Source organism: Ammodytes marinus (genome assembly GCF_949987685.1).
Source record: "Ammodytes marinus genome assembly, chromosome: 11".
Classification (NCBI taxonomy): domain Eukaryota; kingdom Metazoa; phylum Chordata; class Actinopteri; order Uranoscopiformes; family Ammodytidae; genus Ammodytes; species Ammodytes marinus.
Window position 1 is genome coordinate 23,661,905 of NC_137215.1, and position 21,588 is coordinate 23,683,492.

At 39.8% G+C, this 21,588-nt stretch overlaps 1 protein-coding gene across 2 annotated transcripts; it reads right to left on the reverse strand.

Moving 5' to 3' along the window:
• Positions 1-30: 30 nt before the first annotated feature.
• blnk (B cell linker) lies at positions 31-20,660 on the reverse strand. Of its 2 annotated transcripts, XM_080036534.1 has the most exons (23): positions 20,637-20,660; positions 13,003-13,049; positions 9,771-9,836; positions 9,120-9,166; positions 7,819-7,859; positions 7,167-7,284; positions 6,783-6,886; positions 6,541-6,607; positions 6,376-6,456; positions 5,435-5,460; positions 5,317-5,345; positions 5,145-5,207; positions 4,970-4,997; positions 4,806-4,857; positions 4,565-4,625; positions 4,435-4,462; positions 4,249-4,279; positions 3,770-3,845; positions 3,563-3,591; positions 3,094-3,149; positions 2,914-2,997; positions 2,502-2,657; positions 31-960 (listed from the first exon to the last, which is right to left on the reverse strand). In XM_080036534.1, exons 2-23 carry the CDS (start codon positions 13,029-13,031, stop codon positions 844-846), a joined length of 1,389 nt encoding a protein of 462 aa, XP_079892660.1. In that variant the 5' UTR covers positions 13,032-13,049; positions 20,637-20,660; the 3' UTR covers positions 31-843. The 2 variants fall into 2 exon arrangements, with proteins under 2 accessions (XP_079892660.1, XP_079892659.1); XM_080036533.1 differs by lacking the exons at positions 13,003-13,049; positions 20,637-20,660 and adding an exon at positions 10,237-10,339.
• Positions 20,661-21,588: the final 928 nt, after the last annotated feature.

Sequence of the window (21,588 nt, forward strand, 5' to 3'; positions counted from 1 at the left end):
TGACTGAAGATGTGAGTGGAACTGTACGACACGAGAAAAATATTTTTATTAAAGCAATGCAACCTTATACATTTGGTTTCCCAAACTATTGCTGTCATGAACATCTTTGTCTATCCTGCTTCTTTCAGCTACAGCGACACTGTGTCATTCCTTGCATTCATTTAAATAAACTGTTAACTGACAGAGCATTACAACAATTTAAAAAAATCTTAATAAAAAACAATTTAAAAAGTCTTGTGAGTCGGTGCTACTTTAGCTCTGCATGGCCAGCAGTGATGGTGGGTCCGGCACACAGTCCTGCTGACAGGACCACAAATAAACAGTGAAGGAAGACCAAAATTGCATACCCTCTTTTTTCTATTCTACACAATACATCTGACCATAAAAAGAATATAGTAAGCATGCAGTAGGCACACAATTGGGACATACTTTTTTATTTCATCATAACAGTGCACCTTCTTTTTTTTTTGCAATTTCAATATATATATATTTTTAATTTACAAAATCGTTGGCATATGACAAAACTGCTTCTTGCTTATATGTCCATCGAATCCCTGGTTGTTTTCATACGAAGGCTCCGTTGATGTGTTGTCACTTCCGGTGCGCAGTGGATTGTGGGTCAGAATTGCTCAAATAGCATGCTGATTTCTACAGACATCTCGACTGGAGGTAGTAGGCATTTTTAAGCATACTAAATCTGACCACAAGAATTGAGACATCCTAAATCTTGTTTGTACCATACTAAATAGCAGAAAGTATGGGTATTGGAACGCAGGGAAAGGCATCAGATAATGAGTTCCGTAAACAGGTGAGATGCACCAGCCCAGTCTCTTGACCTTTTTTCTAGGGCTTCACAGGGTAACACAGTTTTGTGGCGTCCTTGGTGTTACTCTGACTGTCTATCAGCATCAGTTGGTTCCTTTGGTGGTTCTCAATGATGTGGGAAACACTGCTGAAATACTGCAAAAACAAAATACAACGAAGAGGAGGACATTAGAATGAAAGGTTTTAATATCCTTGAAATCAATCAAGCCAGAATTTGACATTTTCCTTATGGTGTCCCAAACCCCTTTTAAATGATTTAAAGCTGATTTAGAGGAAATGGTTGAGGCGATGATTAATGATTGTGATTGTGCGTGTGCAATAATTGGTATAAGGAAAAACAATTAGCATTCTGCCTGTATGCGGTGTTTGCTCTGCACCAAAGCTGCAATATTTTCCTATCGCCAGCATGAGAAGTAGAAATATAATTCAACTCTGAACAAGGTCGTTTACACTAGCAGCTGCCACAGACACTAACAGGGAGTCTTGTCATCAGGTTTGGCCTTTCTATAGAAATCAGACGCAGGCCTTTTGAACATATGACATGTTGGTATGTCACAGTAGGAAAAGCACAGGGCTAAATGTTAAAATTAATGATGGCTGAATTCCATTTAGCTGCTTCTGTGTAAGGGTCCTGGTATAGTGTGCATGCTTGCTCACTAGATATATAATTATATTCACACATTTTATTTGAGTGGCCAGATTTATGCTTGATAAGGTGCCTATAAAAAATTCACACAATGGGAAAAAAAAAATTGACAGGTACTAAATTTCCCACAATGCCATGCGTCCATTATGCGACTGTACAGCAGTCAGTGTGGATGATTCATGAGTGTTCCTCCATTGTCATACTGTCATGGCTCACCGGCACACTTGAATAACAAAACCAAGACGCATCAATGTGATTGACGACACCTTTTTCCTATTGTGACAAGTCAAAACGACTGCAGTGAAAACGGCCTGCCGGCAAGTCAATGTATCTCAGCAGTACTGGCACAGTATGACGCATGTGAGGATAGGATTTTAGAACCTGTAAAACTTTACAACCTGTGAATGTGGAGTATGAGATTGGGTGTGGTAAGGTCTAGCTGTTCTTTCATAAGCCTTGCTTGTCTAATGTAATTCTGAACGTTTTAAACATTACAATATCACTATGGTTGAATTGCTTCAGTCTTTCAATCAAAGTGTCATTATTGGACTTATTGGACCAGACTTTAGCTGCAACTGCTGCATGATATCACATTACTCTTGACAAAAAGCTAAGATCTACATGCTCCTACAATAAAGGTGGAGTCAGCAATTCTGGAGAACGCTTGTTGTCAAAATCATTCATTATCAAAATCTGTGAATATCTCCTCACAGTCTGCTACCCAACGAACTGTGTGTACTGTGTGCTGAAAAAAAAACCCCAGCTGTTATTACACAGCCTAGGCTTTGTAAACAGGCATGTTGCTAGCTACAGGTGGGGCCCTTTGTTTACATACACGTTTTAAGAGCCTATGCTGTGTATTTACACCAGATCCTTTTCAGCACACACACGGTACGTGAGGAGATATTATTACTAGTTTTGACAATAAGTTATTTTGAAAACAATTCATTCTCCAGAATCGCTGGCTCCAGCTTAAACACCCACAAACTCCATTTGACCATCATGCCATATACACAGTCCTCCACCGTACCTCCTCTCCTTTCTTCTCCCTCCCCAGAGCAAACTGCTGGGTGGCTGGTATGAAGCGGATGGGGATGTTGTACACTCGGCCCTTGTAAAGCACCACCAACGTATAGGGCTGCTGTGTGTCCTGGCCCGAGCTCTTCCTCACCATGAACGCCCCGTCCTGAAACACAAAGCTCTCACAGTCAAACCAAGCCCCAACCACAGCGAGTTCTACCAGCATCCAATGTGGAATTGACACAAATTTAAGTTCACAGAGTGGCCACTGAGGGCAGGTTTCAAATCAGAGCAATTTCGACTCATCGACTCCCATGTTAAATATGTCGTTTTCACAGCATTATTAAACCTATTTAAGGCCTGGTCCAAAAAGAAACCACATGCTGCACATTTGGATGACTCAATAATAATAAGACTCTGACTTTATTAGCGCGGAGCAAGGTGTCGTCAGCTGTCCTGCGATCGCAGTCATTGGCATACCAGGATTTCCTATAGACGTCCATGTCCTAGAATAAGACGATGAGAATTAAAAACGTGGCCCTAAATAGAATGCAGTTGTTAAGGTTATTTATTCAACTTTATAAAATCATTCAAGAGCACACCGTATTTTGATCTGCAGAGCGATCTTCAGCAGCAAAACTTCCTCTGTTAGCCGGTTCTGGTTCAACAGAAGACACAAACATAACAACAAATCGACAGTTCTTCCACTTCCATGTTAAAGGCATAGGTTAAAGGTAGAGTCAGTGATTCTGGACAACGCTTCAAAATCAGTAAATATCTCCTCACGATCTGCTACCTGCTGACAAAACATCTGGTGTTAATACACAGCCTAGGCTCTGTAAACAGGCATGTTGTTAGCTATGGAGGGCCCCCTTTGTTAACATACCTTTTGTTTACATACCCATTTACAGAGCCTAGGCTGTATATTACCACTGGATTTTTGCACACACACACAGTACGGACAGATTAGCAGCTCGGCAGAAAGCGTCCTTCAGAATCTCTGACTCCACCTTAAAGTAGTAAAATCTGGCTGTTTACTTGCTGTGAGACTCATGCAGGGACTGTACTTACTGGAGGAGGAAACATTTGGAAGAGGAATCCTGTAAAAAAGACCACACACACACGCACGCACGCACGCACGCACACACACACACACACACACACACACACACACACACAGCAGTAAGTACACAGCACAAGGGCTAAGATTAAAAGGCAGCTGAGATTCCTCCAAATGCTTATTATCAGTGCAGATCAAATGCATGTTGCCAGTCGTACTTTGGTCGTTTGGAGTCCAGTGTCAAAGCTCTGAGCGAAGGCTTCTGCTCAGTTGGCATCGCAGGCAGCGTCCGACCTGAGGAAACCCACACATACTATATGGTGATTATTTAGTAATAAGAAGAAATCAGAGATGAATTCTATGTTCTTCAGTTTGTTTCAAGGCTCAAGTTATACTTTTTCAACCCATTTCTATGCCTTTTCTACACTCCATTTGAACTGGAATGGATCAACTGTGTAAAATCTGCAAGTGATAATGGTTTGCCCCTCAATTGAACTCCTCAGGGTACATCAGCAAACACTGTCATGTATGTGCAGCATTTGAATCTTCTTAATTAAATCATCACGTTATCACCTTTGCAGGAAGAAGTAAGGTAACATTTCAGCTTGTGTTAAACAGTGTTCGGACTGGCACTAAGTGGCTGCTTTTACAGCGTTTAATAAAAGCATTATATATATATATAAATAAAAACACTTACTTTCAAATTCCCTAGGTTTTAAATCTGGCCTCTGCGGAAAACACAATATACTTAATGATTTCCAGCATCATAAACAAAGCTACGTACTGTAGCCTAATGTGGATCACATACAATACAATGGCAAGTTACAGGGATTGAATGTGTCATTTGGATTTATTTATTTATTTTCTAAATATATATTCCTACCGGCTTAGAGGGTGGTTTTGGTGACCTCCTGAAAAAAGAAATAAAATTAGACAAACAGTTATTCCCTTCTTTCATCTTTAACAGTTTACAGTATATAAATAATGCTGTATGTATAGAAAGTGATGCTTACTGTCTTGGCAAAGGTTTGGGTAAGGGTAGAGGAGGACCCTCTGCAGGTTTATCACTGGAACCTTGAGGAGCATACAGTGCAATTTAAGCTATTTCTTCTAACTATTATGAGTTTTTGTAAAAAAAACATCACTGTTGGGGAATTATATTTTTGTCCTTCCACTGGCCATCCCCTAGACGGCGCAACGTGCAAGAAGGATTCACATCAGCAGGGAAAACAATACTGAATAGTGAATACTCACTATCATTCTGATCACAAACTTCATATTCATCGTCGTCTGTGGGCTCCTGGACCTGGAAAATCACAACGCAGATACTGTGAGTTAGCGCCGTCATCCTACCATATGGCAAATCTCTGTTATACACTTCTTTGTAAATGAAACCTTGCACATTGGTCAACACTCACAACAGACGGAGATCCCCTCCTATCCACTCTAAGGAAATGGAAGACAAGTCATTATCAGTGTAGAAAATAGGAAAGCAGCATCGTAACATCCCAACAGACGGATTGAGTTGCATTTTATAAAGCTCTGATTCATTTGCCAGGCTCTCTAAATGAAATGTTGTCGCTCCTACTGTACCTGGGGCTGGGGCTGGGTTTAGGGGGTAAAGGATTTGACTGTGATGTGGGGAATGGAAACAGTCTGCAACATAAGACGCAAGGGAATGTTTAGCGTCTAAATCATTAAAAAAAAAATAAAGAAACATATTAGGCCCAACCACAATCCCAGTAGAGACCGTTTCAAAACTGACCTGCTGCCTGGAAGAGATAACGAGTCCTCCTGTAAAGACACCATCACATGAGTCCCACATTAAAATGCACGTCCAAAGAAAGCAGCAACTTGTAATTGGTGTTACATAAGCCTCTCACCTCATTGTTCGGAACCTCATAAACGTCTGTGAAATAGAATTAGAAAGACAAAATTAGCCACACAGTGGAAACACAAAAGCCTCGCTTCGCTTCGCTGCTGCATCTGCAATTTGTCTGCACAAAGAAGGCTACTCTCATTGAGTCTGTTACCACCTACACACACTAAGGCATCACAGTTTAGGCTAAGCTTTGTTTTAAAAACCAAATTGAAAATCTTTTAAGGAAATGTAAATGAAAACCGGTGCTTCTTTCTTAGGTACAAGGCATGTTTTTCCACTAATGCTAGTAACTGCCATCTGGGCAGAACTCTACACTGGTACAAATTCATCTATAAATATACAGTATGCTTCGTCTACTGCCCATCTACATATCCACTTACATATCACATCACACATCACACATCACATAAACAGTGCAGCTATGGACCACGCTCTCAGAACGTCATCATCACTCTGTCTGTCCCCACAGTCTGCACAGAGCTTAGTTTTTATGGGCAGCAGTGGCGAAGTAGGTAGGGAGATCGCCTCTGGAGTGCAGGGTCGGAGGTTCGATCCCCCGTCTCCCCGCCACATGTCGAAGTGTCCCTGAGCAAGACACTGAACCCCAAATTGCTCCCGATGGTTCAGAGAGCGCCTTGCATGGCAGCTTCTACCATCGGTGTATGAGTGAGTGTGTGAATGGGTGAATGTGGTAAGATATGTAAAGCGCTTTGGGGCTGAGAAAATCGGCTAGAAAGCGCTATATAAGTCAAGTCCATTTACCATTTAGTTAAAGGACATTCTCCTACTCTGCCACTTCAACCTGGAACTGTTAAAACTTCCGTTTTTGAAAGCACTCTTAGTTTACAACATGTTTCACACCTGCCTAAAGACTTATGCACAGTTCTGTACTTGGATAGATCCTTGGATGAATTGGAACAAGCAGGTTTATGTTGTACCTACCAGGACTGGAGGGACACTCTGGTAAAGGTTTAGGCAACTTGGTGTGGTCCCTCCCTGCTCTGCTCCCACCATGCAAAGGACCTAAGGAGAGTCATGGAGATAATTAATATTAATATAATCTTTTCATATTTGTCTTTGTCCTCTCTATTCTCCAGTGTATCTTACTGGAAGGCTCTTCAGGTTCTATGTAGTTGTCATCGTCGTTACCGCCGTCTGGATCGATGTAGTCGTCCTACCAAAACAACACAGATAGAATATTGTGTAAAAAGGAGGCTACACATCAGCAGTCCACACTCACTGGAAGGTATTTGCCAACCCGTGGGATATGGAGAAACTCTCCAAGACACAGTAAAATGTAGGTGGAAGTATTTTGCAAACTGGAGTTCATGAGTTCAGGCTTGCTTTACTTCATCGCTCTCTGCATGGGTGGGTTCGGGGGGCAGCTGTTTGGATGCTTTGCCTGGGCGGAGGGGCTTCCTGGGCGGCCGGCTGGGTCGGTTTCGGCGGCTGTCTGGAAAGCAGAAGCATAAGCAGAGAACAGGATATCAGCATTTTGCATGAAGTGGCGTTCTGAAAAGCCCTGTCTATCGTAAGGGGAATAAATGAAACCAACGCAACCTCATCAGGGAAGATAGCGATGCAAAGGAGAAGTTATCGAAGAAAGAGAAACTGAGCGTGTACAGAAAATCAAAGCTCGTGTGAATTTTGAATTTCAACATCAGGCGAATTGATGACATTGCCATTGGTGGTGAGAAATAAGGCAAGTTTATTTTTCGTTTGACTGTACCGACCCAGATACTCCCCTCTTTGGAAGGAAGCAGAGGGAGTTGTGGTGAAGGCTCTGTGGCTGGGAGGCGGCTCGTAGCTGTCATCGTGGTCCTCACGAGGTTCGTCATACGTCTCATTGTCCTGGCAACAACACACCCGCAATGTTTCACACAAAATATCAACAGTTTCAAAAATGTTTATAGATCACTTATAATGCTTAAATGCACTGTTTTCAACATTAATATGGGTCCCCAGTATGCCTACAAACTCCCAAAGTACGAGCAAAACAACCCCTCGGATCTATCTGAACATTTCAGATTATATTAAAATCAGATTAGCACTACCTCCACCAGTGATAAACACAACCCCAGATCCCCCTGAATCTAATGGCCATTAGATTCAAACCAGCAGTTAGATTGTGGGCCAGTCAGAACAGACTGTGCTTTTTAGAAGGCCGGGCTTAAAGAGACAGGCTCTAAAAACGGAGAGATTAGAACAGAATCCGAAAAGAGGAGTTTCAGCAATAGCACTGTGAGATATATGAAGTTTTTTTTGGATACTACACCATGTAAACAGTTTCTAGCAGAAATCCAAATTACGATTTTGAACCTGAAAATGAGTATTATAAGTGACCTTTAAATGACTTCACATTCACATTTCTTTCCCCCAACTTACATAATCAGGTTCAGACAGCTGGTCATCGCCGTTGTTTTCACCTGTGGACACAGACATTTAAAGGGTTCTCATTACAAAGAAGGGAGAAATGAGTGTGAGATAGTCCCATAATATGTTAAAAAGAACGTTTGAATTGTGTATTTAAAACTGTCCCTAGCTAGCTAAATAGAAATACCAGCATCAAATTCGTCTGAGCAGGTGTGGAATGTTCTCATTTTAGAACGGAGGAACCAGTGGGGCGTGTCTCCTCACCTCAAATATCTGAGAAAATATCTCAACATGTCCTTAAATAATTGCTTTTATGATGCGAATTGAACAGACATAATGAGACTGTGTGTTTTTCAACAACTGGAAACAGGTTATTGGTACTGTATGTATGGGTGAGTTCTACCACCGGTACTTGTATTACATTTTGCTTAGTCGTTACAGTAACCTGATTCCAGTAAAAGTGATGGCTGAAAAACATGCAATACCCACCGGGATCAGCTATGAGGCTTCATTATTGGGTATCTTACACTGCTTTTATTAAGTATAATATTTTCTCTTTATTTCCATCTTTCAGTGTAACTTGGAAAACATTCACTTGGTTTGCCTTATACTCAAACTCCCAGAATGAAAACTGTGAATTGCTCACATTGGAAACTCATCAGGGATGTCTTCACAGCCATATGGACATCCAGATTCCATCCAATGTACATATTGGCATTGGAGCATTGTTAGAACAGACTAGCCAAACTTGAATAAAGCTCTTCTGGGTATCTGCGCATCAAAGATACAGAACAACTCTCTTTTTCAGCATGACTTAAAGCTTTTAGTGACAGCTTGCTTTGCAAAGTAACTAAAATAACTAAGTACTGTTATTCTATTACTGTGAGGGCAATCTTGTATTTTACTTGAATGTCCATTTTTTAGTCCATTCTCCTTTCTTTTTCTGCTTCTATTCTGTAACATTTCAGAGACAGTTATTGCATTTTTTCCTCTATTAGATATTATGTTGTACATTCATAGATTTGTGAGTTACTTTGTACAATTAATTCATACGAAATCTAATCTATAAAGAAATTAAGGAAGCCCTGATGTTAGCAGCCTTAACATTAGGGTACTGTACACATCAATGCATCAATTATTATTACACTCATTGAAATAAATACGTTATCTAAAAAGGTCAATTCTGCATAGCATTCTTAAAGATGTGAGTACTTCTTCCACCTCTGACTTTGTACCACAGTGTGTTACTGTGATGCGCCCCTCAACCCATTTCAATAGGGAGCTATAGCCAGGGATAACGGCTCAGTTCTTACCTCTGTAATCTCTCGCAGGTACTTTTGGAAGTGGTTTGCTTTTCAGTCTGCCATGTAGAGAGATACTGACATCATCAGCAGGTCATTAATGATTATAACAGTGACTTGAGAATAACATTGAACAATGCAACAACACTTCAGACATGAATTCAGGTTTGTCTAATTAAACTGGGACTAATTGACTAATGATTCTTTGTCTAAATGCAAGACCCATTTCAGACACGGACACCATCTGTGAAAGGTCTATATATATCTATAAATATACTCGTCAGTTGACGCATGTTTACCAGACAGGGTGAGAATAAATGGGACCTGTACCGCACGTGTCATCGTAGTATCTATCCTTACGTGTCTCATGGGGGACTCATGTAAGGAAAGGAAAGTGAGAGAACAGCCACCTGTTTGAGTTATTTTTGCTGCCTCTCTCTCTCTCTCTTATTCCAATGGTTGTGAAAGAGGAATTGACATTTCTACTGCAGCATACATGTGTCTTCAGCACACAGAGGGTTTTTCAAGATCGACACATTTCTCACAGATCAGTCTGCTACTTCACAATATACATGAATTTAGATTAATATATATTTCTCCACTGTGCTGTTTCATCCAACATATTAGTGTTACGGTAGAGATCTTGAAATTCTAGACACCGACCTTCTTAGTTTATTGAGCAAGCTGCCGTCATTTTTCTTGATGTCTTGGACAATCTTCTGAAGCTGCCTGGAAAACACATCAATTGGTTTGGTCATTCAGAGAGAAGTCTTTGCAGTATTAGGAGCTGAGCAAAATTGTTGGACTTGTAATTCCTCTATATTTTCTGAAAGGGATTATATAAAGCAGTTTATTCATGTATAATGTTAAAAGATTTTTTTTCTTCAAAAAAGACAATTTTCTTTGTCTTATTTTTTAAAGACTAAAAGCTTAATGACATGAAAATGACACAATCTCATATGCTCAAGTTTTTACCCCCTTACTGTTGGCGGAGGAATGTGAATGTAACAACATAGTTATTCTGTCAAAACACTACAAATATGTTTGAAAAGTCTGGGTTTGTTTTTTTCTCCATACAGTGCCATGGTCTACTTGGAAGCAAAATATCAAATAACACTGAAGCTCTTACCGAAACTTAGCTGTAGCGGGAGCAACAAGATTACTTAACGTATCCATATTCATATTCATGATTAGTTCCATTGAGCGTGTGCTCCCAGACTTGTTGCAGAAATGTAAATGGACACTGCTTGTGTTTGGTCACAAGTCAGGTCTTTTGTCACGGAGGGGAGGGAGTTCATTCTAGCCAGCTGTGGCAAGAAACATCACTTCTCTTTTTTTCGCTCCTCGTCTCACACTTACTCAAAAACACATTTCATTAAACCCACTTAGAAAAAAAAACAACCTCTTACACCACATCCCTATAGACTAACTGATGCCCATGCCAACACATGCAAACACCTGAATCAGGTCACTGGAAGGAGGTGGTCAAGGTGGTGGAAACATGTTTCGGAACAGTTTAAGAAAAGTAATGTGCACTTTTCCATTATCTGTGTAACATGGAGGCTGTGTACAGGCAGAACAGACTTTACTTCTTCGAGGGAGCTAAGATTATTCTATCTATCCACGTATCTATCTATCTATCTATCTATCTATCTATCTATCTATCTATCTATCTATCTATCTATCTATCTATCTATCTATCTATCTATCTATCTATCTATCTATCTATCTATCTATCTATCTATCTATCTATCTATCTATCTATCTATCTATCTATCTATCTATCTATCTATCTATCTATCTATCTATCTATCTATCTATCTATCTATCTATCTATCTATCCATCCATCCATCCATCCATCCATCCATCCATCCATCCATCCATCCATCCATCCATCCATCCATCCATCCATCCATCCATCCATCCATCCATCCATCCATCCATCCATCCATCCATCCATCCATCCATCCATCCATCCATCCATCCATCTATCTATCTATCTATCTATCTATCTATCTATCTATCTATCTATCTATCTATCTATCTATCTATCTATCTATCTATCTATCTATCTATCTATCTATCTATCTATCTATCTATCTATCTATCTATCTATCTATCTATCTATCTATCTATCTATCTATCTATCTATCTATCTATCTATCTATCTATCTATCTATCTATCTATCTATCTATCAACATTAACATTGCATCATCTGCAAAGAACCGTGCCGTTGTTCCTTAAGAAGATAAACTCTTATGGCATTGTTAGGCACCCTTTTTAATAAAATAAAAAAAATAAAAATGTTAGGTGGTTACATGTCACTCCGTCAGAATTGGCAGCTTTTAAACAGGTCTGTGTGGAAGGTCATGATGGCGGTGTGTCATGGAAAGTACCATGTCGTAATCCTCAGTGCGTTCTATATATGTCTGGGAAAGTAAAAATGAGTGGGCAGCCTTTTCCGACCACAGAAGAGAAGGAGAAACAAAGAAGCTGTCTGGCCGTCAGAAACGTCCACTCCATACAGTTGAAGAATAGACAGAATTGAAACAGCCAATTTGGGATTTTTAATAAAACATATGTTTGAACTATAATTCACAAAGAGAAAAGCCTAGTAGTCGCCCGTTCGATTTGGAGGTGCTCAACTGGAAAATAATGTTAAACCACAGGGGACGCTCATATGCTCAAGGGAAATTTTAACTCCTGTCACCTCACTTAGTGTTTTTCCAGTTCCCTTTCTACGCGGAGATGCACTGTGCTGCCTTGCTCTGCCAGAGACTGGGTGAAAGGATATATCTGGGATTATGGAATTACCTTTGGTGTAATCCTGACTATGAGAGATAGTAGAAGATGTTGCATTCTGACCTTTTATGTATATGTGTGATTTTATAAATTCATTTTGACAGAGTTTGAGTGGAAAACTGGATACTTGGCTGCAGCAATGAAGTGCAACTTACCGACTCAACAACTAAATGATTTACCACATCAAAACAGGAACTCAAAGAGGAAAGTATGGAAGCCCAGGACGACTGACATTACCACACTTCAACTTAATATGACACATATGAACAGAGTGCACAACATTTGTAAATGTAAATGCAATTGCTTATAGACAAACAAACAAACAAACAAACAAACAAACAAACAAACAAACAAACAAACAAACCCTGGAAATGGATTTGGATTTTGTATGTGTTTTTTTAAAAATTATATTTATTTATATAGTTTTTTTAGCAGTAAATCATTTGAATATCAATTCTACATATCAAATTATTAATAATTATTCATAAACACAAGTTAAAAATTGGTACACATATATTACAAATGACGTTTCAGTTTGACTGACTGACTTTAGTATTGTCAGATGTGTTTATGTGCACACAAGCTTCCACGTGGGAATACATACAACAGGAACATTTCTCTGAAAACAAGAACAAACATTCAGACAACACATGTGCAGGTGCAGTCAGGCAGACACACTAGACCTCTCTACGCACATCTGCATACACACACACACACACACACACACACACACACACACACACACACACACACACACACACACGCACGCACGCACGCACAGACACACACACACACACACACACACACACACACACACACACACACACACACACACACACACACACACACAAATACAGATTAAACACGTTGAAAAGTATCATCTTATTATCAAGTTAGTATAGGTTTTTATATTACACTCAGGCTTGAGGCATATTGTAAGCAAATTTTACATGTTATAAATAACTTCAGTGTCCCATAAAGGTTTTTTCCTCATTTCAACAAAAAGAGGAAGTGAGAGTGAAGTGAAGGATGGAAAGAGGGAGGTATAGAAGAAAGGTGTGTGACGACAGTGGGGTGATAGTGTCACTTACGGTTGGTGGATGAGACTAAACTTGCTCATGTCACTGTCAGACAGGTTCTGTGGAAGCAACAGAGAGATGAAATATGAACACATGGTGAGGCCTTGGGGAAAGATGACAGACTACAGAGTTTACAAATGACAGTGATGCCCTAAAGCAGAGATGATAGTGCAAGTATTTTGCCAATCCACTAAATGCACGAGTTTGATATTTGTCATTGAGCAGTCGTTGTATTACTGTTGAGGGCTGCGATACTAATAGCTTGATGGTCATGCAGCCCCTCTTAGCTAACAGGAGATGGCAGCATTACGTTAAAGGCCATTGCAACAATGACTTGTTTTTCTAATGTAACTCCTGTTATTTTAAAACAAAACCAAAAATAGGAAGAAATGTATTTATTAGTACAAACAGCATGGGAGATGTGGGATCAGAGATGGTTACACACATTAGAATAAATGCATACATTCAGGCACTTCAATCTTACAATTGTTGGTCAGTTCGTTGCTGGGATTTTGATGGCTTGATAAAGTGCTCAAATATAGTAATGCTCACGGATGACAGATTCAAATAATATAATTGAATCAATTGGATGTACTGTCTGTCTGTGACTTATTTTACGCAGCAAACACAGTTCTTGAACCGACATCGCGAAGGAAACATGAAGCAATCTGTAAAAGATAAGGCAAAGGTAGAGAGATGCATTTTGTACGCCGATACCTAGTTTCCCCGGTTTTGTAAATGAAAACTGCTGACTGTTATTTTTTGTGTTGCGTTTGTGTGTCTGCTTTGCAGTAAGGCTATTGTGATTCTTAAATGAAAGAAAATTATTATATAAAATAAAATATGCAACATATCACACATAAATGATGTATTCCCCTCCTCATTCATAATTCATTGCTCCAGGTTGTTACTCGCTCTGTGTCATTTCAGTTCTATCTTTCTCGTTGTGTAGGACAATCTGTGACAAAAACTATTTGGGAACGTTTGGATATTGTGCGTTTCTGATTTGTAAGTGGGTTGGGTGATTCTTCAAATGAACAAATAAAGATGGTCTATTTGATAAGAGGTTAATGTGGTTCATTTAGATATGAATGTATGCCCTTTATATGCAGAGTCACCTGTGAAACAAGTGTGATAATGTTAAAATGCCAACAGTCCAATATATAATAGTTTTTACAAAAGCTGTTATATTTATATGAGATTTCTCACAGGGAGGGGCTTCATAATGCAGCTCACATTACCTATGTGTGTGAGTATGGGAACCTTGGTGCCACAAAAAGCAGGTATCACCTCTAGGAATAAGCCCATAGTATAGTGGAAGCTCTTTAAGCACAGCTTGTGATTTAATCATTTGTAAATCAGAGAGTGAGATCACTTAATATGAAAGGCTTTACCTCCTTCAAAGAGCTGAACCTTGGCCTCACAGACACACACTTGATCATCCCACAGGCTTTGGGGGAAAAAAAAGAAATGTATCGGTATAAAATCAGACTTAGCCTTTTGACACAGAATAAAATATCAAATAGTCCGCCCCAGTGTATACTCCCAGGCACTGCTCCCACAATGAATTATTCATAGGGGTGTCTGTGCCTGTTCAATGAAACACAATAGCTCTACAAGCTGCATGGTAGCCTACTGTAGACAGGGAACCTCTGCTCAATCACATCTCAATATATATTTGTTTAATTACATACAGTTCAATAAGCATACGTGAAGAGGAACTACTGTCTCCATAGTCCAATCTGTCTCTAGCTTGAATTAATGCTTGCAATGATGTTGATTTGAGTGACTAGTAAAAGCATGTGAAATGTAGCACTGATATATGTGTTCTCTTATTTCCTCTTAAGCATATATTATAATATTACAATTTCTGACACTGGTGCTACCTGGTTGTGGTATTAGCTAGAGGCCATAGGCAATTGAAACTAAATGATACCATGCTGTGAAGGTACGAACACACTGCACACTGACGCGGGTCAAGATTTCATACAAAGTCAATGTACAAGCGTGTGGAGCGGCGGGCGTGACGCGCATCATATTGGCGCGCTCCATCTGCCGCGCTTCATTTGCGGCGCGGCGAACACAGAAAGTTGAACATAGCCTCATTTGAGTAGGAGCTTGAATTTTTCGGCTGATGTCTCTGCCTTTATTTTTTGCCGCTGAGCACACAATGCTGTTGTTAATGTGTTTAGTATGTTGCTGAATTGCTGTTAATGTGTGTGTATTTGCGAACGGGGTGCGTCTTCATGCTGTTTTAATGCTATTTGTGCCATATACTGCCGCTGGTTACACAGTGTAGGCCTACATCTGTCTATTGGCAAAGCTGGACCATGTTGTTGTTGTTGTTGTTGTTGTTGTTGTTGTTGTACCATCAGTGTGACGGGCTGTGTGTTTAGTTTTGTATGTTACTGTCAATCCATTCAGACAAAGCACAGCTGAGGCAAAGTGACAATAATTAGCAGATATTTCACATGGTGCTAAGATGAAAAGTCAACATGTCACCAAAGTCAGTCTAGGATTCATCCTATGGGCATCATGAATTTCAGCACCAATCCACACACTATATTGCAATCCATCCAGTAGGCTAATTGTGGAGCTATTTCCGTCAGATTGAAGACTAAAGGTTTTGGCCAGCCAACTAGAGACCATTGCTACCATACAGACTTTGTTTCTTTTATCTAAAATTAGGTCATCCATGTAATTGTAAATATAACATTTGTCTACAGCAGCTTCGTATCACACACCTTTTATTCTCTGCTTTCTTAACATTAATTCATCCGCACTAGGTCTAGGTCTATCTCAGGTAAATTCCGAGAGCTCTTTGCTGTTTGCCATCCCTGCAGTTGTACAGATGGAAGGCTCAAACACTCAAAATGCTCTTAGCACACAGTTGCCAAAGACTAAAGCACATAACCTGATAAGTAGGCCTACGCACATTTTACAGATCCTAAGTATGAGTTCTGTCTGTGAAGAGAGGTCAGTTCAATCTAAAAACAATCGAATCTAATGGAGCACATGGCTGGTCACTGTTTGTTTTCTGTTCACATGTGGCTGTCTGGCAAATGGGCGAGCGGGGGGGGGGGGGGGGGGGGTCGACGCATGGAAACATTTGTTAATGGTTTTCTTTTGAAATGAGCTTCATTTCACGATAGAGAGAACAGCTTCGCAGGTACATGCCCACACAATTACCTTTGCTTCTTTCACAGCAGCTGTGCGGGGTCTCATGGCTGCCATTAGATGACAGACTTTCACAAAGCTACGCTAAGTGTTCCAAAATCACAAGTGTAACAACCTCATTCTGGATAAAAAGGTGTTTTTCTCCTTTAAGACACTAACGCCTCGCCTTGGTTCCTCTATTATCCATGACAGTTGGACCGTGTCAACATTATTCAAATGAAATACAGAGGCTACAATTGGACCACATCAGCACTTGATTTCTGTTGAAATGATATGTGTTAACTCTCTATAACTAAAGCCTATATAACATTTTTTTTTAATTCTTTGTTTAGCACATATCATCTGTATTTCAGCACGCCACTGTGGCTGATACAAACAAAGTAATCATGCGATATAGGTTTAGCCAAATACGAGTGCACAAGCTGTGCCGTTTGTTTGAAGAGTTGATGTGACAGTGGCTTCCTTACACGGCACACACACCCGCGCGTGTGCACACCCACACACACACACACACACACACACATACACACACACGAGCAGCGTCACAGTGATAGAGGCTGACAGCTCCCTTGATCTACTACATATCTCTCTTAACCCGTCTACCTGTGCGAGCGAACCTGGCATCAAAAAGATGGAGATTACCTTTATCTATGCTGCACTGACTGACTGTCATTCTCGCCACAATGTACTGTGAGTCGGCAGCCATCCATCCTCTGATAACATTTGTATTTTCTTTCCTTCTAACCGCTAAATGATTAAGGCCATTCAAAGTGCTTTACAGGGGCATACAAAACATCAAGATTAGAAATTAGAAATTGCATTAAAGAAATAAAAACTAAGAAAATACATCAAGATTAAAGATTAGCCTACATTAAACATCATGTTGTTTTATCAAACTAACATTAGTAGCACTCGATAAATGTGTCCACCAGCATTAATAGGCTCGTCAGCTCTTTCGCGATGAAGATGATAATGAAGTTGTAGGTGTATTGGGATGAAGGTTCATTCCAGGCAGAACTTAATGTTATCTTATGATTGCAGTTTAAACCTGAGTTACTACTTACTTAAGGATTTTGTGACCTTTGCTCCAATATGCAGTACAAACCTAATTAGAAAAGCCCAGGCCTATGCTCGGTGGCAGCACACTCGCTGAATAACATACAGAGCCCACCGTATGGCCCCTCAGTGCACTTAGACACATGCTGAGGTACTGCTGATTCAAACAGAACTCCTCATCTACAATTATTCCTCCTTTTCTGCTGCACTTCCAGCATGTATCCGAATGTAGTTAAGGCAACATGCTGCACTATTCAAGTTTAATTCAAATCTGTATTATACATTTACATGTATAAATCACCTCCAAACATGTTTTAAGACACATAAATATTATCATCATGAAGAATATAATTTGTTAATGATATCATTTTTTGAACATGTTTTCTGCTTGACTGTACTGGGATGGGGGTTTCCACGTCGCGCTTGTGTAAGTAATGTACTTGGTCATGATTGGTTTCTCGTCTGAAACTATGTTTTAATGTGACAAAGACAGACAAAGATTTTCCCCTTGAGATGATATTAAGTCATAAAAGGCCTTTTAGAGTCGCAGTCTGCTCAGACATCATCCTGCACATCTCAGATGTTGAGTGAAGGAGCTCTTTAAGTTCTTGCAGACATCTGGGTTAGGTTAGTCTGGCTCGTGTCACTTTCATTTAAAAACCCAAATGTGATTCAACCCTCACAAAGGCATCAAAGCGCACTGCTGCAGTTGTAAAATCCTCTTGCAACAGGAAGTGACATTTCACTGCCAGAGGCAACAGCGGCTTCCTTGTCAAAAATAGAAGAGGAACTGGATAGTTACAATGAGCTAAGAAGGGCATAACTTAAGAGGTAAAGAGTGCCACCTACTGAAAGCCACTGCATTGACATGAAACATTTCTAAAACTGACAAATGCTTTTCAAGTAAAGACTTTTAAGAGCTGTCAGAAGAGAAGATCAAAACAAAGATCTACGAGGATGTAGATAGCAGATTAATTATTAACACAGTTCTGTCTAACAGACATGGGGAAGTGAGGACAAGGTCCAAGGACACACAGGGAGAATGATATATATCACTGTCTATATACAGTATAAACACAGAAGACTCTCATTACACTTGTGATCCATCAGGTTCTCAAACTTTTTCTGTCATGCTCCCCTTCAGACGCAAAGAAAATAAATCAATAAAAACCCTTCATCACTAAGTCACTACAAGTAGAACGTGCCATTTTGAATTTGAATGAAATACACAAAAGGTTTTAGGTAAGCACCTGATGAAGGAATCATTAAAGTTAAGGGATCACCGAAGTCATTGAAATGCATAACCATGACTGTCTATGTCCTGTACCCAATGGTGGTGCTGAATGAAAGTCAGGGGCAGCTGACTCTATCCTTTGGTAGGGTGATCACATTTTCATGCCTTCTAAGAGGAACCCTCAAATGAACATACGTTTGTGAACACGTACATGCATGTACTTTGGCACCCACCAAATGTGTTTTCATCAAGTATTGGACTGAGGGAGTGGCATTGCTGTGGAGCCATGCCGCTAGCGAGGATAAAACAAAACAAGTACAGTAAACAATACAAAGCTCACAGAAGTAGGAACAACAATTCGAACTGATGGTGGATGAATATTTTTCAGACTTTGTAGCTTTGATGCTAGTTAAATTGAAGGTGTTTGTAGCCAGCGAAGCAGCCATGCTGAAATACTGCGGTTCAATACCAGATCAGGCTGACCCAACCTTAATAGACCCCAGGTGTAATGGCCAACTCTGTGGCTACGTGATCTATATGAAAGTCAATACACACTGTGTATTGATGTGTTTTTGTCTGCACAGGTAATTTGCACAACAAAGCCTCCACCCTGAAACATGAATCATTTTCAGAAAATCCTTATTGAGCAGACTTTAGGGCAGATAAGCTTGGGAGATATTGAGGAAATATTTCCATGATGCAATATTCCTCCTAAAATGGAATCAGTTCATGGTCATTGAATAATGAATAGCCGAGTGGATCGTTGATCTCATTTGTTAACGTAGCAAGAAAGGTATATAAATGGCCTCTGAGAAGATGCATATGAATAAATGCTTCTGGAGGCATGCCAATGTGCCGGAGGTATTGCAGAAGTATTAGACTCCTAAAAATAGAAAATAATAGGAAGTTATTAACCCATGCTTCAGCTATTTGCATAAAATCCTCTTTTACCCCCTTATGACTGAAACAGATTACTTACTTACATACTTAAAGCTATAATGCTTAACTTCTGCCCCCCCCCCCTCCCATAAGGAATTCAGTGTAATTAAATCAACCCTGTCGTCGGATCTATGTGAGGTAAGCCTTCATAATCTCGCACAGATTTTTATACCTTCTGCTGTACATCCAGGTTTTTGTCAGCAGAAGAATCAACAACTGAAATTTTTTTCTGATCTCCTGCACCAGTGCCGGTGGGCGAAACCAGTTTGGATACACTGCCATACTGAGAAATACAGAGAGAGTTTTGTGGAGCTGATAGGCTTAATCAGCTTTCTGTCAACCCATTCGGCAATGGCTGGAATGTAACGGACATTCATTTGTATGAAAACGTTACACACTACAGCTTTAAATGAGTAGGGATTACAGCTTTATTTCCCAGCTCTTACTCTCTCATGCAGACAGCCTGACACACTGACAGTTTATACCTGCAATCATTGGGTCAGCGCACAGCCAGCCAAGGTTCCCCCAGAGACGTAGCCATGAGAGCGTTATAAAAGCAGAAGTCGCAACTTATTTACTCACTTCCATTTTGAGGGCCAGCGATTATAGAGCACCAGAGTGTGAGACGTAATACACGGGAGTGAGTTTACAACAGTCATGTTTCATATCCTTTAAACTCTCCTCTGCCTTCCTCCCTGCAGTGATGCAGCTTAATATTCATTGTAAAGTTTATTATTCAATGAACCCAAGAAACCACATTTTAAAAGGGTTAAGATTAAGCTACATTTTAACAAGAAAAACACCTGCAATCACACTTGACTTTTCTGACTTCTGGACAAGTTTTATAGCTGTTTTTTTATTTTTATTTATTTATTTATTTATTTATTTATTTATTTATTTATTTATTTATTTATTTATTTATTTATTTATTTATTTATTTATTTATTTATTTATTTATTTATATATATATTTTAAAGCAGAGCAAGCACAAACAGCTCAGGGAAGTGTTATTATTTTGCTGTTTGTAATACCACACAATCATAAAACTAATTGCTTGGGAGGATTTGGAAATTTTGATGTAATTAAAAATAACATACTGACCACAACTTTAACTCAGATACAGTCCTGAACGGATTAGTAGATTATGTAACTGCAAGAGAGGACAGAGCATCCACTTTCTGAATAAAAATAAAAATAATATACAGTTAAGAGAAGACAAAAATGTGAGAGATCGACTCACCAGAAGTCTGTGTCCATTAATCCTTAGTCTGTTGACGGTGGGAACGCAGTCGTGCATTTTGTTCTGAGGGTAGCAAGCACATATTGATTACGTTGCATGAATTACCTGCATGGATTAACTGAATTTAATGCCACCACACTTGTCTCCCTGCTGTCTAATGCCACTGCCTGTTTATTTTATTTTTGTACACTAGTGTGAGCTGTGTATGTACTGCAGGTATGAAGAGAAATGGTGAAACATGAGATTGCACATCATGCTCCACATATACCTACAGTATGAAACTTTGAACTTTCAAAAAATGACAATTTAGCATCCGACGGTTTTTCTGATAGAGCCTGACGTTGTCTCTCAGTTTTTTTTTTTTTTTTTTTAACTCACCTTGGACATGAGGAAGGCCACCTGTGCCTGGTCCCACCCCTCGCATTCCTCTCTGGACGGCAGGTTCATTTCTTTTGGTCTCAACGGTGAACCTCTGATCAGCAGTGTGCTATTGGAGGGACAGTAATAGCCTGACCCGTCACGCTCCAACACAGGCAGTCGGCTTCAACGGAAAGAGAAGCACACACGAGGTCCCCTCATTGAAACCCCACACATGTTCTCCGTCTCCCTCATCCATAAGTAATGTGACTATTCGTGGTATTTTCAACAAAAAAATTCAAATCTGACCTTGTTCCCAAGATTGCACTGAGGCATCCACAAAAGGGAAGCTGGGACTTCCTCACAGTTGAAGCCTTGTGAAACAAACGTTTCATAATAATGTGGTTTCATTTTACAGGCAGGCAGAGTGCATGAATTAATATGAATAATGTACAGTTATTTTTGTTTCCAAGAGGAGTCTTTATGTATAGGAGGATATATTGTTGAAGCTGTGCTATCTTCATCTAATGACAGTCAAATGAAGCAAGTGTTTTCATTTAACTATTCAAAATTTTGAGTAAGCTGGGAAATTTAT

Excerpts from the sequence above, each read along its gene's own strand:
- blnk (XM_080036533.1), bottom strand. The coding sequence starts at position 10,307 with ATGGAACTAATCATGAATATGAATATGGATACGTTAAGTAATCTTGTT. Across the intron at positions 9,167-9,770 it reads TTGCTCAATAAACTAAGAAG|ACTGAAAAGCAAACCACTTC; the intron begins GTCGGTGTCTAG and ends TCTACATGGCAG. Across the intron at positions 7,860-9,119 it reads ACCTGCGAGAGATTACAGAG|GTGAAAACAACGGCGATGAC; the intron begins GTAAGAACTGAG and ends CTGTGTCCACAG.